Below are 24696 nucleotides of genomic sequence, written 5' to 3'. Positions count from 1 at the left end.
GATTTCCAAAGGTGATACAAAATTTACTTTAATCTGAAAACATAACTTTGGACCACTCAGCAGCAGTCCAGTCCTTTTTGTCTTGAGCCCAGGCGAGACGCTTTTGACGTTGTCTCTTATTCAAGAGTGGCTTTACACAAGGAATGCGACAGCTGAAGCCCATATCTTGCATACGTCGGTGCGTGGTGGTTCTTGAAGCACTGACTCCAGCTGCAGTCCACTCTTTGTGGATCTCCCCCACATTTTTGAATGGGTTTTGTTTGACAATCCTCTCCAGGGCGAGGTTATCCCTCTTGCTTGTACACTTTTTTCTACCACATCTTTGTCTTCCCTTGGCCTCTCTATTAATGTGCTTGGACACAGAGCTCTGGGAACATCCAACCTCTTTGGCAATGACCTTTTGTGTCTAGTCCTCCTTCTTTAAAGTATCAATGGTCATCTTTTGGACAGTTGTCAAGTCAGCAGTCTTCCCCATGATTGTGTGTCATACAGAATCAAAACGAGAGACCATTTAAAGGCTTTTCCAGGTGTTTTGAGTTAGTTAGCTAATTAGAGTGTGGCACCAGGTGTCTTCAATATCTGACCTTTTCACCATATTCTCATTTTCTGAGATGTTGAATTTAGGGTTTTCATTGGTTGTCAGCTACAATCATCTCCTTTTTGGCAAAAAAAAAACACTTGAAATGTATCAGTCTGTTTGGAATGAATTTATACATTCTACAAGTTTGACTTTCTAAATGGAATTAATGAAATAAATCAACTTTTTCATGATATTCTAATAATATGACCAGCACCTGTATATACACACACACACCTGAAACTACTTTGGTTTAGTAGTTGCAGGTATATATATATATATATATATATGTCTTGATTGGATTATCCAGAGAATAGTGCTCGATACCGTGGTAGAGCGCAATATGTAGGTGTGGGAAAAATCACAACACTACTTCATCTCTACAGAACTGTTTCAATCATCAGGATGATTGAGGGAACCCCTCATGAAACAGTTCTGTAGAGATGAAGTAGTCTTGTGATTTTTCCCACACCTACATATATATATATATATATATATATATATATATATATATATATATATATATATATATATATATATATATATATATGTAGGTGTGGGAAAAAATCACAAGACTACTTCATCTCTACAGATCTGTTTCATCATGCTAATGTTAGCCACCAACAGGGAACCCCTCATGAAACAGTTCTGTAGAGATGAAGTAGTCTTGTGATTTTTCCCACACCTACATATATATATATATATATATATATATATATATATATATATATATATATATATATATATATATATATATATATATATATATATATGTAGGTGTGGGAAAAAATCACAAGACTACTTCATCTCTACAGATCTGTTTCATGAGGGGTTCCCTCAATCATCAGGCGATTTTAATGGAAGCATTCACATACAATGGTTTATATAGAGCACAGAGTGGGTGGGTACAAGCAGGCGTAGGGTGTGGTGATTGGCTCATGTGTTACCTAGGAGGTGTTTCCGCCTGTGGCGGCATGTTGAAATGATTTCACTGCGCTTGTTGAGGGATGATAGCTCTGGATGATATATAATAAACAGTTTCTCTTTTAAGCATAAGTTGCATCTTTTATTACCACTGTTGTAAGGTGTGCTGGATGCAAGAATTTGCCATGTTATTCCAAATGTGTTTGCTGAGTTCGGTAGAATTCTGCAAAGTCTGGTTTAGACTTTGCAGAATTCTACAGAACTCAGCAAACACATTTGGAACCTCAAAGACAATAATGTTGAATATTCAATAACATGGCAAATTCTTGCATCCAGCACACCTTACAACAGTGGTAATAAAAGATGCAACTTATGCTTAAAAGAGAAACTGTTTATTATATATCATCCAGATCTATCATCCCTCAACAAGCGCAGTGAAATCATTTCAACATGCCGCCACAGGCGGAAACACCTCCTAGGTAACACATGAGCCAATCACCACACCCTACGCCTGCTTGTACCCACCCACTCTGTGCTCTATATAAACCATTGTATGTGAATGCTTCCATTAAAATCTCCTGATGATTGAGGGAACCCCTCATGAAACAGATCTGTAGAGATGAAGTAGTCTTGTGATTTTTTCCCACACCTACATATTGCGCTCTACCACGGTATCGAGCACTATTCTCCGGATAATCCAATCAAGACTTATATATATATATATATATATATATATATATATATATATATATATATATATATATATATATATATATATATATATATATATATATATATATATATATATATATATATATATATACACACACATTATACATTTACATACAGTACAGACCAAAAGTTTGGACACACCTTCTCTTCATACAATGCTTTGCTCATGCAAACCCTTTGATCTGATTACTTTTTCGCACACTCTTGGCATTTCAGGTGACTACCTCTTGAAGCTCATGGAGAGAATGCCAAGAGTGTGCGAAAAAGTACTCAGAGCAAATGGTGGCTATTTTGAAAAAACTAGAATATAAAAGATGTATTCAGTTTTTTCCCCTTTAGTTAAGTACATAACTCCACATGTGTTCATTCATTAGTTTTGATGGGACAATCTACAGCAGGGGTCACCAACGCGGTGCCCGTAAGGACCAGATGAGTCGCCCGCTGGTCTGTTCTAAAAATAGCTCAAATAGCAGCACTTACCAGTGAGCTGCCTCTATTTATTTATTTATTTACTAGCAAGCTGGTCTCGCTTTGCTCGACATTTTTAATTCTAAGAGAGACAAAACTCAAATAGAATTTAAAAAGCCAAGAAAATATTTAAAAGACTTGGTCTTCACTTGTTTAAATAAATTCATTTATTTTTTTACTTTGCTTCTTATAACTTTCAGAAAGACAATTTTAGAGAAAAAATACAACCTTAATAATTATTTTAAGAGTTTTACACGCATATACCTTTTTACCTTTAAAATTCCTTCCTCTTCTTTCGTGACAATTTAAATCAATGTTCCAGTCAATTTATTTTTTTTATTGTAAAGAATAATAGTTCAAGTAAATTTATTTTTTTATTGTAAAAAATAATAAATACATTTTAATAAAATTTTTCATTTTAGCTTCTGTTTTTTCGACAAAGAATATTTGTGAAATATTTCCTCAAACTTATTATGATTAAAATGTAGAAAAAAATATTCTGGCAAATCCAGAAAATCTGTAAAAATCAAATGTATATCTTATTTCAAAATCTTTTGAATTTCTTTTAAAATTTTTGTTCTGGAAAATCTAGAAGAAATAATGATTTGTCTTTGTTAGAAATATAGCTTAGTCCAATTTGTTATATATTCTAACAAAGTGCAGATTGGATTTTAACCTATTTAAAACATGTCATCAAAATTCTAAAATTAATCTTAATCAGGAAAAATTACTAATAATGGTCCATAAATTATTTTTTTAATTTTTTCAAAACGATTTGAATTACCTAGTTTTTCTCTTCTTTTTTTCGGTTGAATTTTGAATTTTAAAGAGTCGAAATTGAAGATAAACTATTTTTCGAAATTAAATTGACATTTTTTTCGTGTTTTCTCCTCTTTTAAACCGTTCAAGTAAGTGTTTTTTTCATCATTTATTCTCTACAAAAAACCTTCCGTAAAAGGAAAATAATTCATGATTTGTTAAACATTTTTAGTTGCTAGCTAGTTCAAATGGGATATTGGGATTTCACAAGACTGTCTTAGAAGTGATCATTTGAAAATGTTCCATTTGAAAAATGTGCACTTAGAGAAAATATAAAAATAAAGTGTTGCATATTGATATTTATCTGTTTCTATAGATATTTATTGTGAGAAATCATTAAGATGATCAGTGTTTCCACAAAGATAAATATCATTAATTATTAATAATAACATAGAGTTAAAAGTAAATTGAGCAAATTGGCTATTTCTGGCAATTTATTTGTGTGTATCAAACTGGTAGCCCTTGGCATTAATCAGTACCCAAGAAGTAGCTCTTGCTTTCAAAAAGGTTGCTGACCCCTGATCTACAATGTAAATAGTCATGAAAATAAACAAAAAAAAAAACATTGAATATATATATATATTTATAATTGTATATCTATTTAGAATTGCTTATATAGCGCTTTGAGTTCCTTAGTAAAAGGTAGAAAAGTGCTATACAAGTACAACACATTTACCATATGTATATATATATATATATATATATATATATATATATATATATATATATATATATATATATATATATATATATATATATATATATATATATATATACACACACATACATATATGTCAGGAAAAAACACACAAAGGGTATTTCATCCCTACAGGTCTTTTTCACAGGTTTCTCTGCTCTTCAGGGGAGTTTATCAATTAACAGTTCACTGTTTTTATATATATATATATATATATATATATATATATATATATATATATATATATATATATATATAACAGTGAACTGTTATATATATATATATATTATATATATATAACAGTGAACTGTTAATTGATAAACTCCCCTGAAGAGCAGAGAAACCTGTGAAAAAGACCTGTAGGGATGAAATACCCTTTGTGTGTTTTTTCCTGACATATGTATGTATATATATATATATATATATATATATATATATATATACTTTCACCAGGCAGTCAATATACTGCTGGAAGGACAGAAAGTGGGGTTATGTTGGATATCTGCCCAAAATCAGCAAAAAAAAAAAACAATTATAAGACAGCCAGTTAACATGAAAATGTCATTCAATTAACATTCAAGGTAAGTCTTTTTTGTATTACAGTCAAGTCATTTACAAAATGTAAACATGCTAGGCTATAGGCTGTTAGGAGCTAGCACAGCTAAGCCCACAAACTAGATATATGTGTCCTTAATTAAACAACATTGCAGTTTAAAAAAGCACATATGTTAATATAAACAAGTATCAAATAATTATGGTTGCATATTAATTACATATGCCTATTACTGGGTAACAAATGTGTCTGCATCATTCAATTTACCCTGACCCTTTAAGTAATGATGCAAGGCACTCGTCCCCACCGAGACCGGTAATACCGTGCCACCTTAACCGTGCTCACACTTTAGAGCACAGCTGTAACACATTTTTTATCTTAGCACATTCTTTTAAGAGATTATTGATAAGTTTTCAATGCGATTTTACTATTTGAGTGTTTCCCATGCTTATGCTGACCTTTCCTTTCTGCCTTGATAGCTGATGGAATTACAACCAGAGGAAGGTAAACATTCTTTACATATAATACATTTGACTCCTTTTGCTTACTTTCCATTGAGCATGATAAATATCAATATTTAGCGATATCAAGACTTGTGCCTGTGATAGATATATACAGTATGCATAGATATGGAGCAGTACATAACTGCCCAGTGGAGGAACAGGATTGCTCTGACCTCTGTGCCCGACTCAGGAATGAAGCTTTTAATCTCCACAGTGTTTCCAGGAGCTGGGAACGGAGCCTCCCGCAGTTTCTGCATGAATGGATAAATCATCGCCATGGAGATCTGCCGCCTCTTCTCCACCTCGTCGAAAATCTGTCCGGACAGAAAAAAGTCAGTATTAGCCAGTCCTGTTCCAAGTTTTCAGGAGCTTGAAGTCCAAATAGTCACCTCGGAGAAGAGGCCAAAGCAAGCCAGGCTGCTGATGATACAGTAGGCCTCAGGTGGACGAGCCCCCCTCCCGCCGGGCTGCGGGGGAAAAGGTGAGGTCAGGCGACATTGCGCAGGTTCTCACCTCACACGCCGGCTCACCAGCAGTCTCCTGCAGTAGCCGTTTCTCCGACTGCCGTCCAGCTCCGTTAGCACGAAGGAAAATGTCTCGCTGCAAGCAGACGGACAAGCGGGATTGAGGCCAACCATGGATGGACGTGATCATCACAGGGTATTGGCTTGGACCTGTGGTATTCTGTCAGAGGAGCCCACTTGATACCCTCGGGGAAGCAGAAGAGCGTGATGGCCTTTAGTGTCCGCTCCTCCTCCTCCTTCTGAGATCTGCCCATCCCGTCTCTCTGGAAGCACGCACACACACTTCTGGAAATTGGCTCTCACTCTATCTGTCCACCATTAAATATGAGGAACGATGGACATAATACAGCTCTGATATCAGATTAAAGAAAATATTCCCATGAGGTGATATTACCCCAAAGCAGTTTTCTCTTAAGTCTTATGAACTTCCCCTGAGTTTATTGTAGACAAACACCATCTTTCAGAGTAGGGCTGGCTGATCATGGCAAAAATAATAATCACCATTATTTATGACTGCGTGGGTTCCCTCCGGGTACTCCGGCTTCCTCCCACCTCCGAAGACATGCACCTGGCCGATAGGCCCCTCCCACCTCCAAAGACATGCACCTGGGGATAGGCCACTCCCACCTCCAAAGACATGCACCTGGGGATAGGCCCCTCCCACCTCCGAAGACATGCACCTAGGGATAGGCTCCTTCCACCTCCAAAGACATGCACCTGGCCGATAGGCCCCTCCCACCTCCGAAGACATGCACCTGGGGATAGGCCCCTCCCACCTCCGAAGACATGCACCTGGGGATAGGCCCCTCCCACCTCCAAAGTCATGCACCTGGGGATAGGCCCCTCCCACCTCCGAAGACATGCACCTGGGGATAGGCCCCTCCCACCTCCAAAGACATAGGTTGATTGGCAACACTAAATTGATTGATACTTTTATTAGTAGATTGCACAGTACAGTACATATTGTGTACAATTGACCACTAAATGGTAACACCCCAATAAGTTTTCCAACTTGTTTAAGTCGGGGTCCACTTTCATCAATTCATGATAAATGGTCCCCAGTGTGTGAATGTGAGAGTGAATGATGTCTGTCTATCTGTGTTGGCGACTTGTCCAGGGTGTACACCGCCTTCTGCCTGATTGTAGCTGAGATATGCACCAGCGACCCCAAAAGGGACAGGCGGTAGAAAACGGATGGATGGATGGGTAAACGGGTCATACTTGTAAAGTGCTTTTCTACTTTCAAAGTACTCAAAGCGCCTTGACACTATTTCCACATTCACACACACATTCACACACTGATGGAGGGAGCTGCCATGCAAGGCGCTAACCACCAGCCATCAGGAGCAAGGGTGAAGTGTCTTGCCCAAGGACACAACGGATGTGTTGGTAGAAGGTGGGGATCAAACCAGAAACCCTCAGGTTGCTGGCACGGCCACTCTTCCAACCGCGCCGCGCCTCCCCCTTTATTTTGATTGATATTGTAATCATGATTAATTACACAATTATTCATTACTTTGGAAATATGACTATTTATTGTACCACCAAAACTCAACTTTCAATATAGATGAAAAAACCTGAAAATAAATTAGTAAAGAATAATCAACAACAAGTGAAATAAAAATAATAGGAATAATAATACATTTAATTAACAATAGCAATACAAATGTAGTTTTTCCGTTTTAACTCCTTTTTTTTACCTTTTACATTTACTTTACCACTATAGAGTGTCTGCGTTTTGTATCAAATAAATGTAATAAAATGTTTGTTAATTAAATGCCAAAAAATTATGTCAAAGCATAATTATTTTGTAAGTGCTTTAAGTGCTTTATGCTTGCGAAGGATACTTTTTTGAAACCTTTATTTTCTAGGTGTAGTCAGACCAGATGCAACACACCACGCTATTATTGTGGAGGGGGAAGGAAGTGTGTTGTGTTGTTGTTCTCAGCATGACAAGTAAAGAGGAGAGTCACTTCAGCCTCTTTCAAAAAAAAGGAGAGAGCACCTCTCAAGTTGCATGCATTGTTGTTACATCCATGATGTGGTTCACAACAACACAACAGATGTGTTGTGTGTGTATGATTGTTTGTACATTGTTGTTACATCCATGATGTGGTTCACAACAACACAAGCAGATGAGATGTGTTGTGTGTGTATGATTGTTTGTACATTGTTGTTACATCCATGATGTGGTTCACAACAACACAAGTAGATGAGATGTGTTGTGTGTGTATGATTGTTTGTACATTGTTGTTACATCCATGATGTGGTTCACAACAACACAAGTAGATGAGATGTGTTGTGTGTGTATGATTGTTTGTACATTGTTGTTACATCCATGATGTGGTTCACAACAACACAAGCAGATGAGATGTGTTGTGTGTGTATGATTGTTTGTACATTGTTGTTACATCCATGATGTGGTTCACAACAACACAAGTAGATGAGATGTGTTGTGTGTGTATGATTGTTTGTACATTGTTGTTACATCCATGATGTGGTTCACAACAACACAAGCAGATGAGATGTGTTGTGTGTGTATGATTGTTTGTACATTGTTGTTACATCCATAATGTGGTTCACAACAACACAAGCAGATGAGATGTGTTGTGTGTGTATGATTGTTTGTACATTGTTGTTACATCCATGATGTGGTTCACAACAACACAAGTAGATGAGATGTGTTGTGTGTGTATGATTGTTTGTACATTGATGTTACATCCATGATGTGGTTCACAACAACACAAGCAGATGAGATGTGTTGTGTGTGTATGATTGTTTGTACATTGTTGTTACATCCATGATGTGGTTCACAACAACACAAATAGATGAGATGTGTTGTGTGTGTATGATTGTTTGTACATTGTTGTTACATCCATGATGTGGTTCACAACAACACAAGTAGATGAGATGTGTTGTGTGTGTATGATTGTTTGTACATTGTTGTTACATCCATGATGTGGTTCACAACAACACAAGCAGATGAGATGTGTTGTGTGTGTATGATTGTTTGTACATTGTTGTTACATCCATGATGTGGTTCACAACAACACAAGTAGATGAGATGTGTTGTGTGTGTATGATTGTTTGTACATTGTTGTTACATCCATGATGTGGTTCACAACAACACAACAGATGTGTTGTGTGTGTATGATTGTTTGTACATTGTTGTTACATCCATGATGTGGTTCACAACAACACAAGCAGATGAGATGTGTTGTGTGTGTATGATTGTTTGTACATTGTTGTTACATGGATGATGTGGTTCACAACAACACAACAGATGTGTTGTGTGTGTATGATTGTTTGTACATTGTTGTTACATGGATGATGTGGTTCACAACAACACAACAGATGTGTTGTGTGTGTATGATTGTTTGTACATTGTTGTTACATCCATGATGTGGTTCACAACAACACAAGTAGATGAGATGTGTTGTGTGTGTATGAGTGTTTGTACATTGTTGTTACATCCATGATGTGGTTCACAACAACACAAGCAGATGAGATGTGTTGTGTGTGTGTGATTTTTTGTACATTGTTGTTACATCCATGATGTGGTTCACAACAACACAAGCAGATGAGATGTGTTGTGTGTGTATGATTGTTTGTACATTGTTGTTACATCCATGATGTGGTTCACAACAACACAAGTTGATGAGATGTGTTGTGTGTATGATTGTTTGTACATTGTTGTTACATCCATGATGTGGTTCACAACAACACAAGCAGATGAGATGTGTTGTGTGTGTATGATTGTTTGTACATTGTTGTTACATGGATGATGTGGTTCACAACAACACAACAGATGAGATGTGTTGTGTGTGTATGATTGTTTGTACATTGTTGTTACATCCATGATGTGGTTCACAACAACACAAGCAGATTAGATGTGTTGTGTGTGTATGATTGTTTGTACATTGTTGTTACATCCATGATGTGGTTCACAACAACACAAGCAGATGAGATGTGTTGTGTGTGTATGATTGTTTGTACATTGTTGTTACATCCATGATGTGGTTCACAACAACACAAGCAGATGAGATGTGTTGTGTGTGTATGATTGTTTGTACATTGTTGTTACATCCATGATGTGGTTCACAACAACACAAGCAGATGAGATGTGTTGTGTGTGTATGATTGTTTGTACATTGTTGTTACATGGATGATGTGGTTCACAACAACACAAGCAGATTAGATGTGTTGTGTGTGTATGATTGTTTGTACATTGTTGTTACATCCATGATGTGGTTCACAACAACACAAGTAGATGAGATGTGTTGTGTGTGTATGATTGTTTGTACATTGTTGTTACATCCATGATGTGGTTCACAACAACACAACAGATGAGATGTGTTGTGTGTGTATGATTGTTTGTACATTGTTGTTACATCCATGATGTGGTTCACAACAACACAAGCAGATGAGGTGTGTTGTGTGTGTATGATTGTTTGTACATTGTTGTTACATCCATGATGTGGTTCACAACAACACAACAGATGAGATGTGTTGTGTGTGTATGATTGTTTGTACATTGTTGTTACATCCATGATGTGGTTCACAACAACACAAGTAGATGAGATGTGTTGTGTGTGTATGATTGTTTGTACATTGTTGTTACATCCATGATGTGGTTCACAACAACACAAGCAGATTAGATGTGTTGTGTGTGTATGATTGTTTGTACATTGTTGTTACATCCATGATGTGGTTCACAACAACACAACAGATGAGATGTGTTGTGTGTGTATGATTGTTTGTACATTGTTGTTACATCCATGATGTGGTTCACAACAACACAAGTAGATGAGATGTGTTGTGTGTGTATGATTGTTTGTACATTGTTGTTACATCCATGATGTGGTTCACAACAACACAAGTAGATGAGATGTGTTGTGTGTGTATGATTGTTTGTACATTGTTGTTACATCCATGATGTGGTTCACAACAACACACGCAGATGAGATGTGTTGTGTGTGTATGATTGTTTGTACATTGTTGTTACATCCATGATGTGGTTCACAAGAACACACGCAGATGAGATGTGTTGTGTGTGTATGATTGTTTGTACATTGTTGTTACATCCATGATGTGGTTCACAACAACACAACAGATGAGATGTGTTGTGTGTGTATGATTGTTTGTACATTGTTGTTACATCCATGATGTGGTTCACAACAACACAACAGATGAGATGTGTTGTGTGTGTATGATTGTTTGTACATTGTTGTTACATCCATGATGTGGTTCACAACAACACAACAGATGAGATGTGTTGTGTGTGTATGATTGTTTGTACATTGTTGTTACATCCATGATGTGGTTCACAACAACACAAGTAGATGAGATGTGTTGTGTGTGTATGATTGTTTGTACATTGTTGTTACATCCATGATGTGGTTCACAACAACACAAGTAGATGAGATGTGTTGTGTGTGTATGATTGTTTGTACATTGTTGTTACATCCATGATGTGGTTCACAACAACACAAGCAGATGAGATGTGTTGTGTGTGTATGATTGTTTGTACATTGTTGTTACATCCATGATGTGGTTCACAACAACACAAGTAGATGAGATGTGTTGTGTGTGTATGATTGTTTGTACATTGTTGTTACATCCATGATGTGGTTCACAACAACACAAGTAGATGAGATGTGTTGTGTGTGTATGATTGTTTGTACATTGTTGTTACATCCATGATGTGGTTCACAACAACACACGCAGATGAGATGTGTTGTGTGTGTATGATTGTTTGTACATTGTTGTTACATCCATGATGTGGTTCACAACAACACAACAGATGAGATGTGTTGTGTGTGTATGATTGTTTGTACATTGTTGTTACATCCATGATGTGGTTCACAACAACACAAGTAGATGAGATGTGTTGTGTGTGTATGATTGTTTGTACATTGTTGTTACATACATGATGTGGTTCACAACAACACAACAGATGAGATGTGTTGTGTGTGTATGATTGTTTGTACATTGTTGTTACATCCATGATGTGGTTCACAACAACACAACAGATGAGATGTGTTGTGTGTGTATGATTGTTTGTACATTGTTGTTACATACAGATAGCGAAAATCAGGCACTTTAAAGCCTTTTTTCGGGATATTCCATTGTGGGTAAAATTTTGAAAAAAACTTCGAAAAATAAAATAAGCCACTGGGAACTGATTTTTATTGGTTTTAACCCTTCTGAAATTGTTATAATGTTCAGCTTTAACGTTGTTGAAGATGATGACTTTAGTCAGGAAAAATGTGCATGTACACTTTGTCAAATCCACCTGTTTGAATCTTTTTTATTTTTACCATTGAAGAAGATCATTGATAGAAATAAGTTATTGGTTATTGGTCACAATATTGAGAAGCTGGAAGTTATCTGCATCAGCTTGAGAAAATTAAGTGCCCCTAATCTTCTTTTTTAAACGGGCACACATGCAGTGGAAGCCCCTTCATAATTATATACTTCATCTGCTTTGGTGTAAACTAAAAAGAGTTGATAAAAAAACCAACCTTCGGGAATTGGTAGGTGATCTGCGGTTCATAGTTGCTGCCATCTTTGTTTTTCTTCAGACTGACGACCACCAGGTACTCAAAAAAGTACTGGCCACTGACAAACCGAGGTTGCCTGGATGCCTTCTCCTCCAATATTGGTCTTGCTTCTACAGGATCTTGCTCTTTCACCCCTTAAGAGAAATGTGCCAAGATTACATGACTTTGTTACCTTTTCACATGACATTCAGCCGATGGATTGTTGTCGCCACAACTACCCAAGAAAACGTGCTTCATGCTGCAGTCCTGTCAGAAATGTGTAGTGGGTGAAGTAAAGTGAATTATATTTACGTAGCGCTTTTCTCTAGACAGACAACAGTCACACACTAGGGACCATTTAGTGTTAGTGAATTATATTTACGTAGCGCTTTTCTCTAGTGACTCAAAGCACTTTACATAGTGAAAGCCAATATCTAAGTTCCATTTGAAGCAGTGTGGGTGGCACTGGGGGCAGGTGGGTAAAGTGTCTTGCCCAAAGACACAACTGCAGTAACTAGGATGGCGGAAGCGGGGATCGAACCTGAAACCCTCAAGTTGCTGGCACTCTACCAACCGAGCTATACCGCCCCAAGTTCCTCCAGATTGTGAGGAACTTGCCAAATGTCACTTTCACTAACCTTTTTGGACAAAGACGGAGATACTATTTTAGTCCCCTGATACATGTAAAAGTATGTAGAAATTGTACTGATCAAAATGTATTCCACGGCCAATCCTGGATGTGTGAACACTCCTGCAGCTCAAAGTGGGGTTTGTGCATTTTGTGTGGTGTGAATCTTTGGACACCTTAACCATTCCTGGGCTGACTGTTGCATTCAGACTCACTTTGGCAATGTAATATTTGCTAGGATAATTACAACAAAACTTTTTGAAAATCCCCTTCCGGTTGCATGGAGGTGGCATAAAAAAAGACCTTTTTAAGATGTATTCTTATAAAAAAGAATACAAATTTTAGTCATTATTAAACCAATCATTTTTTGGAATAGATTTTTGAAAATTATGATTATCAATCAATCAATGTTTACTTATATAGCCCTAAATCACTAGTGTCTCAAAGGGCTGCACAAATCACTACCACATCCTCGATTAGAACGGGATGAGTAAGAATTGCGATTTGGGATTCAATAGCACTCCTAATTTCTTTATTCACAAACTACTACAGTCGGATAAATGATAAATGGGTTGTACTTGTATAGCGCTTTTCTACCTTCAAGGTACTCAAAGCGCTTTGACACTACTTCCACATTCACACACTCATGGAGGGAGCTGCCATGCAAGGCGCCAACCAGCACCCATCAGGAGCAAGGGTGAAGTGTCTTGCTCAGGACACAACGGACGTGACGAGGTTGGTACTAGGTGGGATTTGAACCCGGGACCCTAGGGTTGCGCACGGCCACTCTCCCACTGCGCCACGCCGGATGGGGATTTATATGGTCCCACTCTTGGCATAAAACCTGACAAATTGGGGCTTTAGCTTCTAAACGTCAGTAGAGTGTTCTTTCTCTTTGTACTGTGTTTTGTGGCCATTCTAATTTGGAACACATGCTATGCTCTCACTTGAAGTGTCTATTGATGTGTGCATTGCAGGTGACAAGACCAGGGTGTACACTCACTGGGATAGGCTCCAGCTCTAACCAGGAAGGGCAGAATGGGAACTGAATGTATCAGTAGTGTTATTTTAGGTGTGTTTAACCGAGGGGCGTAAACGGCATTTGTTTGCCAGCAAAGATCATTCCTGCACCGGCATGCATTTTGCCCCAGGGTGTGAAGCAGGTAAATAATAAAGGTGTGAAGCAGGTAAATAATAAAGGTGTGAAGCAGGTAAATAATGAGGGTGTGAAGCAGGTAAATAATAAAGGTGTGAAGCAGGTAAATAATAAAGGTGTGAAGCAGGTAAATAATAAAGGTGTGAAGCAGGTAAATAATAAAGATGTGAAGCAGGTAAATAATAAAGGTGTGAAGCAGGTAAATAATAAGGGTGTGAAGCAGGTAAATAATAAAGATGTGAAGCAGGTAAATAATGAGGGTGTGAAGCAGGTAAATAATAAAGGTGTGAAGCAGGTAAATAATAAAGGTGTGAAGCAGGTAAATAATAAGGGTGTGAAGCAGGTAAATAATAAAGGTGTGAAGCAGGTAAATAATAAAGGTGTGAAGCAGGTAAATAATGAGGGTGTGAAGCAGGTAAATAATGAGGGTGTGAAGCAGGTAAATAATGAGGGTGTGAAGCAGGTAAATAATAAAGGTGTGAAGCAGGTAAATAATGTGAGATCATTAACTGGCAAATCAAGTTGATAAAGAAGAAGTACTCGCTGTTGTGTGCAGGCATTATCTGGAAGAAAGACTTTAGTTTGTTTAAATAACACATTTTGTTATCTTTACCCATTCCTGTCATGGAAGTGAGGATTAGTGATGAGCGAATCGATGGTGAGATATCGCTATCGCCGTGCTCTTATACCGATTCTAAAATCAAAGACAAGATACTTTTGATACTTTAGTTCAGGAGTGTCCAAACTTTGTTCCAATAAGGGTTGCATACTGAAAAGTCAAAGTATACAGAACAGCATTTAGAAAAAAGCTAAAAACATATTTTGTGTCAGTTTTGTATTATAGATGACTAAGCATATTATTATTATAACTATTTGGAACATTTCAGCTTTTTCTCGTGAAATACACATTTGTTTGCTCTTTTTTCTTACATTCTTACTGTTGTTTTTTCCCAAGTAAGAATAGAATAAATATTTTTTTTAATTTATGATGATTGATTAAGTCCATAACCTGTTCTGTTACATGTTACAGGTGCATGTAGCTGACAATACAAAGGTCCTGGGTTCGATCCCCGGGCTTGGGGTCTTTCTGTGTGGAGTTTGAATGTTCTCCCCTCCGGGTACTCCGGCTTCCTCCCACCTCCAAAGACATGCACCTGGGGATAGGCCCCTCCCACCTCCAAAGACATGCACCTGGGGATAGGCCCCTCCCACCTCCAAAGACATGCACCTGGGGATAGGCCCCTCCCACCTCCAAAGACATGCACCTGGGGATAGGCCCCTCCCACCTCCAAAGACATGCACCTGGGGATAGGTTGCTTGGCGGCATAGCTCGGTTGGTAGAGTGGCCATGCCAGCAACTTGAGGGTTGCAGGTTCAGTTCCCGCTTGTGCCATCCTAGTCACTGCCATTGTGTCCTTGGGCAAGACACTTGACCCACCTGCTCCCAGTGCCACCCACACTGCTTTAAATGTAACTTAGATATTGGCTTTCACTATGTAAAGCGCTTTGAGTCACTTGAGAAAAAGCGCTATATAAATATAATTCACTAACACTAAATGGTCCCTGGTGTGTGACTGTTGTCTGTCTGTGATGAGGTGGACACTTGTCCAGGGTGTACCCCGCCTCCCGCCCGAATGCAGCTAGGATTGGCTCCAGCACCCTCCCACTACCCCAAAAAGGGACGAGCGGCAGAAAATGGATGAATTATATTATTTTGGGGACGGCATGGCGTAGTAGGTAGAGCGGCCGTGCCAGAAACCTGAGGGTTGCAGGTTCGCTTCCCATCTATTGAAATCCAAGTCGCTGCCGTTGTGTCCTTGGGCAGGACACTTCACCCTTTGCCCCCGGTGCCGCTCACACTGGTGAATGAATGATGAAAGAATGATTGTTGGTGGTGGGAGGGGCCGTAGGTGCAAACTGGCAGCCACGCTTCCGTCAGTCTACCCCAGGGCAGCTGTGGCTACTGATGTAGCTTACCACCACCAATGTGTGAATCAATGATGGCTTCCCACTTCTCTGTGAGCGCTTTGAGTGTCTAGAAAAGCGCAATATAAATCTAAGTTATTATTATTATTATTATTATTTTAGTTTTTAATTAACTAACTATCTTAACTTTGTTTATATTTTAAGTATGTTTTGTTTTATTTTGAGAGCTTTTAATATTTTAAATCAGGGGTGTCAACTTTTTCCACCAAGGTTGGCATAATAAAAAGTCAAGTTTACTTTAATATTTCATTATTTAATAAAAATGCTGAAAACATTTATTACCATATTTCCTTGAATTGCCGCAGGACATATAGTATGCACCTGACTAGAATTACTGCCGGGTCAAACTCGCTTCTTAAAATAATGAGCGCATGCTTAGTATTACCGCCGGGTCAAAGTCGTCACGTCACGAGTGACACTTCCCCTGTCATCATTTTCAAAATGGAGGAGGCTGATTTCAATACCGCTAATTTGAAATCGCATAAAGGGAAGAAGATTAAGAGCTATTCAGTAGGATTTAAGGTCCAAGCTATGCTAAAAAGAACAGTAAGCAGCTATGTTTTATTATTGTACCTGTGGAGCCCACGGTCCGACAGACAGGCAGGGCACGCTGGAGTTCCCAAAGAGTAAATAGAGCAAGAGCATACCAGTCACTTCATGCTACCAGCATACAACTACAGCTGATTGGACTGTGGCGGTCACGTGACTAGGAAGCGCGCAAAGAGTAAATAGAAAGGCAAGAGCCTAATAGTCTCCACAAATGTATGTATGTATTTGACACATGCGTTACATAAAGGTAAGACCATAATAAAGTTTTTTTTAATTAAATTTGCTTTTCATGATGGTATCCTTACATCACACTCAAATTTTTACTGCATGCCTTTGGTAAGTGTCGGAGTGAGAAGAGGTTTTAAAATAATTAGTGCTTGCTTACTTTTACCGCATGCCTTTGGTAAGCGCAGGAGTGAGAAGAGGTTTTAAAATAATTAGTGCTTGCTTACTTTTACCGCATGCCTTTGGTAAGCGCAGGAGTGAGAAGTGGTTTTAAAATAATTAGTGCTTGCTTAATTTTACCGCATGCCTTTGGTAAGCGCAGGAGTGAGAAGTGGTTTTAAATTAATTAGTGCTTGCTTACTTTTACCGCATGCCTTTGGTAAGCGCAGGAGTGAGAAGTGGTTTTAAATTAATTAGTGCTTGCTTACTTTTACCGCATGCCTTTGGTAAGCGCAGGAGTGAGAAGTGGTTTTAAATTAATTAGTGCTTGCTTACTTTTACCGCATGCCTTTGGTAAGCGCAGGAGTGAGAAGTGGTTTTAAATTAATTAGCGCCCCGGCGGCAATTCAAGGAAATACGGTATATACAAAATATTTGACGGTGACCAAATATGTTATTATTACTATTAGTTTCCAATGTTTTAGCTTTTTCTCATTACATTCCGATTTTTTGCTCTTTTTTCTCACATTTTTACTGCTGTTATTATTTGAAAACACAGTCTTTGCCATTAAGTTGAAAGTGCCAATCATGTCTTTTGTTGAGTCATGCAAAGTGTTTATACTGTAAGTCTTGTACTTATTAGACACCAGCTGTAACATGCATCTGAGTTGTAGTTATCAATGACACATTTGGAGGTGTCTATGGTATATCCAATGTAAATTAGCATTGAGCTAGCACATTGTGAAAAGCTTAGCCTTCCTCTGAGAGCTTTCTGTCAGGCCCGCTTGCTGGTTTGCGATAGGAAAGCTTGAGTCATCCATGAGGAGCATCAGCGTTACCAAAAGGCTGTTGCCTGGTCTAATGACACAAACATGCTCTTTGCAAAGAAGTGGAAAACTTACTATCTATTTTGCCTTTGCGGAAGGAAGACCACATGGCACTTAGCCTCTTGAGGGCTTTGGGTCGCCCACCCCCATCTTCTCTTGGGACGGTGCCTGTTTGGTCAAATAGACTTCATTTATCCAACACGAAGAGCTGCGGAGGTTTTTACCGCTTTTTCAAAAAGTGGTAAAAACGGAACATCAAATGAACACATTTTGAAACATCAAGCTGAAGACTTGCGAAATAAATGTTGGTCAAAAAACAGTGAAAAAGTGAAAGGCTTTTTTGGACAAACCCAATAATGGTGATTTTTGGACCTTTCCAAAATATTGAAATGAAAAACGTTGGACTTACCACCACAGTCTGAGATCACGCTGCTTTTTGGTGGTTCACCTACAAACAGAGAAAAGGTTTTAGTAGAAGTCCAGGATAATTAGCGGAAAAATAATTATTGGGCCGATATGAGGAATCATGGCGTCATACCGATAAATCTGATACCATTCAAATATAGCTTTGATGATAGACTTAAAAAAAAAGGTTCCAATGAGGTAATATTACACATACAGAGCGATAGGTGGGTTAGGGTAGTGGTTCTCAACCTTTTTTCATTCAAGTACCCCCTAATCACAGCAAAGCATTTTTGGTTGGAAAAAATAGATAAAGAAGTAAACTATGTCATCAGTTTCTGATTTATTAAATTGTATAACAGTGCAAAATATTGCTCATTTGTAGTGGTCTTTCTTCAACTATTTGGAAAAAAAGATATACCGTAAAAACAACTAAGAACTTGTTGAAAAATAAACAAGTGATTCAATTCTAAATAAAGATGTCTCCACATAGAAGTAAAGTGCCCTCTTTGGGGATTCTATTAAAGATCCATCTGGATTCATCAACTTCATTCTAAACATCAATATTTATGGAACATGTCCACAAAAAATCTAGCTGTCAAGACTGAATATTGCATTGTTGCATTTCTTTTCAGGGTTTATTAACTTATAGTCCAATTTAGTTGGAGTATTATCCAATAAATATATCTAGAAAGGATTTTTGAATTGTTGCTATTTTTAGAATATTTTTAAAATATCTCACGTACCCCTTGGCATACCTTCAAGTCCCCCATTTGAGAACCACTGGGTTAGGGCGATCCTTTTTTCTCCTAGCCTGTTAGCCTGGCCTAGCCGCGGATCTTTGGTTGGTTTCATGCGGCTCTTAACTCTTATTAGTGCCCAGCAGGCGGAGACTCTTTCACGTCGCACTACTGTACTGTATGTAGTATGTCTACTGTACAAAAACACTACATTTCCCAAAATGCACACACGGCCGCTTCATTGACACAAAGAGGGCGTTTTCTCAAAATGGAGCCTGTTCAACACTTGGCCTCTTCTATCAGCCGTGACACTAACCGTGCCACGCAGGATTGTTAAAAAGCGTCCGGAGTCAAAGAAAAGATCATCAGGAGAAAAAAAAGGAAATACTTGGATTACAAAACTCTGATTACTTTGTTCGCCTGGCTTAAGCCGCTTTGAAGAAGAAGAAGAAGCGGGAGCCGGTTTGAGTGAGGTCAAACGTGCATGTGCGTGAGATCACAGTAGTAAACCATTTGTGACTATTTGGCTGTCAAAATGGCATGGAAAAAAAGCACAGCAAAACAAAAACATGAAGAAGACCACAGGACATTTTTAAAAGAGCGGGAGAGTTGATATTTTTTTGTTGAGCGTAAGACATTCTGTCAGGCGTCATTAGTGCATTCCAAAGCTTCCGATGGTCAGCTCACTTCATGCTAACTAACATCCACCAGGAATTTGCAAAAGGGACAAAACTTGGCAAGCACAAGTTGGCCACTTTGAAAAGTCCGGCAGAAAAGCAGAAACAGTTTCTCCAAAAATGTAGCAAGCACTCAGAGAGCGTAACGCTTGCATCATATCAACTGGCTTGGAAGATTGCACGGGCTAAAAAGCCACGCAATGAAGGGGACTTTGTTCAAAAAGGCCTCAGCGACGCTGTTCAAATCTTGTCTCCTAAAGACGACAAACTAAAGAGAAGCGTATCAGAACTGTGGCAGAATATGGAACATTAACACGGCTATTGGATCACAGTTGCACTTTGACCTTCAAGCAGAGACTTGTGACAAGCCTCAATTGGCAACATTTGCACCAACAAAACATTGTGTGATAAAAGAAGAACTCCTTGATATTGTGCCATCAAAAGACATAGATGTGAAAGAAACAATGATGGCTACATTTGCAAAAGTACATCTGCAAACAACTGCAATAGCCAGGGATGGAGCACCAGCCATGATGGGCTTGTGGGATCTGCAAAGCGGACCAAACATTTGCCCAGGTTTGGAATTTCCACAACTGGTGTCTGAATCATTGAATTTAAACAACATCATGAAGCCTGTGATGGCAATGGTCAACAACATCCGCACACGTGCACTTAACCACAGGCAACTCAGGAATCTTATCGCTGAGCTGGACCAAGGGCTTCCAGTTGACCTGCCGCTGCACTGCACTGTCAAAAGGCAAGGTACTCTCGTGCTTTTTTCAGCTTTTGGATGCTGTGGAACAACATGTTCATGGAAGAGAAGGACAAGGACTATGCCGAGCTCTCGGACCTTGAGTGGATTATGGAGCTGGCCTTTCTGGTGGACATGCTGTGTCACTTGGACAAACTGAACCTGACCCTAGAGCAGGGGTGGCCAACCACCTCCTACTAACAGGGGTGGCCAACCACCCTCTACCACCTAGGTCACAGGGGTGGCCAACCACCCTCTACCACCTAGGTCACAGGGGTGGCCAACCGCCTCCTATTAACAGGGGTGGCCAACCACCCTCCCTAGGTTGGTGGTTGGCCACCCCTGTGACCTAGGTGGTAGAGGGTGGTTGGCCACCCCTGTGACCTAGGTGGTAGAGGGTGGTTGGCCACCCCTGTGACCTAGGTGGTAGAGGGTGGTTGGCCACCCCTGTGACCTAGGTGGTAGAGGGTGGTTGGCCACCCCTGTGACCTAGGTGGTAGAGGGTGGTTGGCCACCCCTGTGACCTAGGTGGTAGGCCACCCCTGTGACCTAGGTGGTAGAGGGTGGTTGGCCACCCCTGTTAGAGAATATGTGCAGAAATGATGAGTTTTAATCATGTTTTTCTGCATGCTGGCAACATAATACTGCACTAGTCTGCGCTAATTATTCTTCCAGCAAGCTGCATTGCTGGCGAGCCGCTGAAACATTTGTTTATTTCAGACTCTGGGGAAAGAATTTTCATACTAGTGCTGTATTTACATCTCCAAAGTACAAAACAACCTTTCAAAAGCACAACTCTCTGAAACTCATGCTTTAGAAGGCGTTTGGGGTGCTATTGCAAAGTGAAATAAAACAAAGATATATTTTCTTTTGATTTACATACAGCTGTTAGACATTTCTGAAATAGAATTACAAATAATTTATAACTATGAGGGCAGCACGGTGGTAGAAGGGTTAGTGCGTCTGCCTCACAATACGATGGTCCTGGGTTCGATCCTGCGCTCGGGATCTTTCTGTGTGGAGCTCGCATGTTCTCCCCGTGACTGCGTGGGCTCTACTCCAGGCTTCCTCCCACCTCCAAAGACATGCACCTGGGGATAGGCCCCTCCCACCCGGAAAGGGACAAGCTGTAGACAATGGATGGATGGATGGATGGATGACAACTATGAAGTTTGCAAAAATGTACTGTATAATATTGATATATTGCATACCTTATGATGTTTACAGCAAAAGTGGATGGAGACATATGTAAAAGTGGTATAAAAAAATTCCACAAAAATGTTCACCTACAAGAAATACAAAAATAATGCTTTGCTGTGACGGAACCTAAGCGTTAATACCAGTAGAGCAGTTTCATAGAGTGTGCTTTTTGTGTAAGAAATACAATGTCAAAAATGCAGAAAAGCTACACATTTATTAGTGAATACATCATTGGACAATTTTGACCAGTATTTTAAGTCAAAGCATAGTGTTTGTTGTAAATCTATCAGTAAGTGTTTTGAGTACATTATACTTTCTCTGAATCCTTTACTTTGTTGGATGTTGTTACTGTAAAGCATTGTGCTGTAGGGCTGTAACTAACCACTATTTTAATAGTCCACTAGTCATCCACTATTTAAAACCATTAGTTGACTAGTCGGATTATAAAGCGTCGAGAGCAGGTCCAATGAGCTTTCAGCACAGTGCGTATGGTATTGGCTGTATTGGAACAAAAAAATCTTACGGTACATGAAACATATGTTTATTATTGTCATTTAGTCCTCAAATAAAATGTTAAACATACTCGACAACTTGTCTTTTAGTAGTAAGTAAACAAACAAAGACTTCTAATTAGTATGCAGTAACATATTCTGTCATTTATACACCTATTATTTTATACACATTATGAGGAACAAACTGTAAAAATGTATTATTCATCTACTCGTTCATTTACTTTTAATGTGTGATTATTTTCTGTTTTAACATGTTCTATCTACACTTCTGTTCAAATGTAATAATCACTTATTCTTCTCTTCTTTGATACTTGACATTAGTTTTGGATGATACCACATATTTAGGTATCAATGTGATACCAAATAGTTACAGGATCATACATTGGTCCTAATGTGTCCAAAGACATATTTCTTGACTTTATGAACATGATATACATTTAAATAAAATGAAAAAAGATGTGATGCCAAAAAATTTTGACGTAATCATAGTAGTATCGTCTAGATACACTACTGTACTTGGTATCATTACAGTGGATGTCAGGTGTAGATCCACCCATGGCGTTTGTTTACATTTTGACGCCGGTGAGTTAAGGTGTGTAGTGAAGCATGTTTAGCTATTTCTCGTCCTGCAGTGATAATGCTACTTGTAATTTAACATATTTTATTTGTAGCCATGGACGCGAAGATTAGTGAATTATAAGTAGCTAAAACACTGTGGATGGATGTTAGCTGCATGTCTAAAAGCAGCTCTTCCTGAGGGTGTTTCAGTGTTATAACTTTGATTGATTGATTGATTGATTGATTAATTGAAACTTTTATTAGTAGATTGCACATTATAGTACATATTCCGTACGATTGACCACTAAATGATAACACCCCAATAACTTGTTCAACTTCTTTAAGTCGGGGTCCACGTAAATCAATTCACCTTTATCTTTACTTTTTACACCAAAATGCGTCTGTTCTCCCTTTTCTGTCTACACGCTGTGTCTGCTTGTAAGTACTCTGTGTGTGTGCGCTGCCCAACATGCTCCTCTGCTGGTAAACCAGCAATGTCATGGCGTGGGGGAAGGGGGTCGGACTGGTACTTTTCAGAGGCGGTATAGTACCGAATATAATTCATTAGTATCCCAGTACTATACTAATACCGGTAAACCATACAACCCTAATACACACGTACATATACATACATATACATATATATATATATATATATATATATATATATATATATATATGTGTGTGTATATGTGTGTATATATATGTATATGTGTGTGTATGTATATATATATATATATATATATATATACACACATATATGTGTGTATATATATGTATATGTGTGTATATAAATATATATATGTGTATATATATATATATGTGTGTGTATATATATATACTGTATATATGTGTATACATATATATATACACACACATGGACATATATATACAGTATATATACACACACACACACGTATATATATATACATACTTATACACATGTACATATATACACATACATATACACATGTACATATACACATATATACACACACATACATATATATACATATACATATATATATATATATATATATATATATATATAAATAAATATGTATGTATATATTTACCTACTGTATATTAGGGCTGCGAATCTTTGGGTGTCCCACGATTCGATTCAATATCGATTCTTGTGGTCGCGATTCGATTATATATCAATTTTTTCGATTCAACGTGATTCTCGATTCAAAAACGATATTTTTCCGATTGAAAAGGATTGTGTATTCATTCAATACATAGATTTCAGCAGGATCTACCCCAGTCTGCTCACATGCTAGCAGAGTAGTAGATTTTTAAAATAAAGCTTTTCTAATTGTAAAGGACAATGTTTTATCAACTGATTGCAATAATGTAAATTTGTTTGAACTATTAAAGGAAGCAAAAATATGACTTATTTTATCTTAGTGAAAACATTGGACACAGTGTGTTGTCCAGCTTATGAGATGCCATGCAAGTGTAAGCCACTGTGACACTATTGTTCTTTTTCATCATTTTTATAAATGTCTAATGATAATGTCAATGAGGGATTTTTAATCACTATGCTGAAATGATAACTAATATTGATACTGTTAATCATTTTTGTTTCACTACTTTTGTTTTGTTCTGTGTGGTGTTTGTGTCTTCTCTCAATTGTTCTGTTTATTGCAGTTCTGAGTGTTGCTGCCTCAGCTTTGGTTTTGGAATTGGATTGCATTGTTATGGTATTGTTGTGTAGTGCTTTGTTGGATTGATGAAAAAAAAAAAATTTAAATTAAAAAAAATCCATCCATCCATCCATCCATCATCCTCCGCTCATCCGAGGTCGGGTCGCGGGGGCAGCAGCCTAAGCAGGGAAGCCCAGACTTCCCTCTCCCCAGCCACTTCGTCTAGCTCTTCCCGGGGGATCCCGAGGCGTTCCCAGGCCAGCCGGGAGACATAGTCTTTCCAACGTGTCCTGGGTCTTCCCCGTGGCCTCCTACCAGCTGGACGTGCCCTAAACACA

At 38.4% G+C, this 24696-nt stretch overlaps 1 protein-coding gene across 5 annotated transcripts in view; it reads right to left on the bottom strand.

Annotated features, from left to right (window-relative positions):
- Positions 1-24696, bottom strand: part of LOC133554026 (DENN domain-containing protein 2D-like) — an 86327-nt gene that overhangs the window by 30076 nt on the left and 31555 nt on the right. For all 5 annotated transcript variants that reach the window (XM_061902358.1, XM_061902356.1, XM_061902359.1 and 2 more), the window contains 7 exons: positions 18279-18317; positions 17945-18037; positions 12322-12494; positions 5948-6060; positions 5804-5873; positions 5663-5740; positions 5447-5587 (listed from right to left, as the gene is read on the bottom strand). In XM_061902358.1, coding sequence (XP_061758342.1) covers positions 5447-5587; positions 5663-5740; positions 5804-5873; positions 5948-6060; positions 12322-12494; positions 17945-18037; positions 18279-18317 — 707 coding nt within the window. The remainder of the gene's footprint in view (positions 1-5446; positions 5588-5662; positions 5741-5803; positions 5874-5947; positions 6061-12321; positions 12495-17944; positions 18038-18278; positions 18318-24696) is intronic.

Source organism: Nerophis ophidion, linkage group LG06 (genome assembly GCF_033978795.1).
Source record: "Nerophis ophidion isolate RoL-2023_Sa linkage group LG06, RoL_Noph_v1.0, whole genome shotgun sequence".
Classification (NCBI taxonomy): Eukaryota; Metazoa; Chordata; class Actinopteri; order Syngnathiformes; family Syngnathidae; genus Nerophis; species Nerophis ophidion.
The sequence above is the reverse complement of the archived record's forward strand: the minus strand, read 5'-3'. Positions and strand labels throughout refer to the sequence as shown.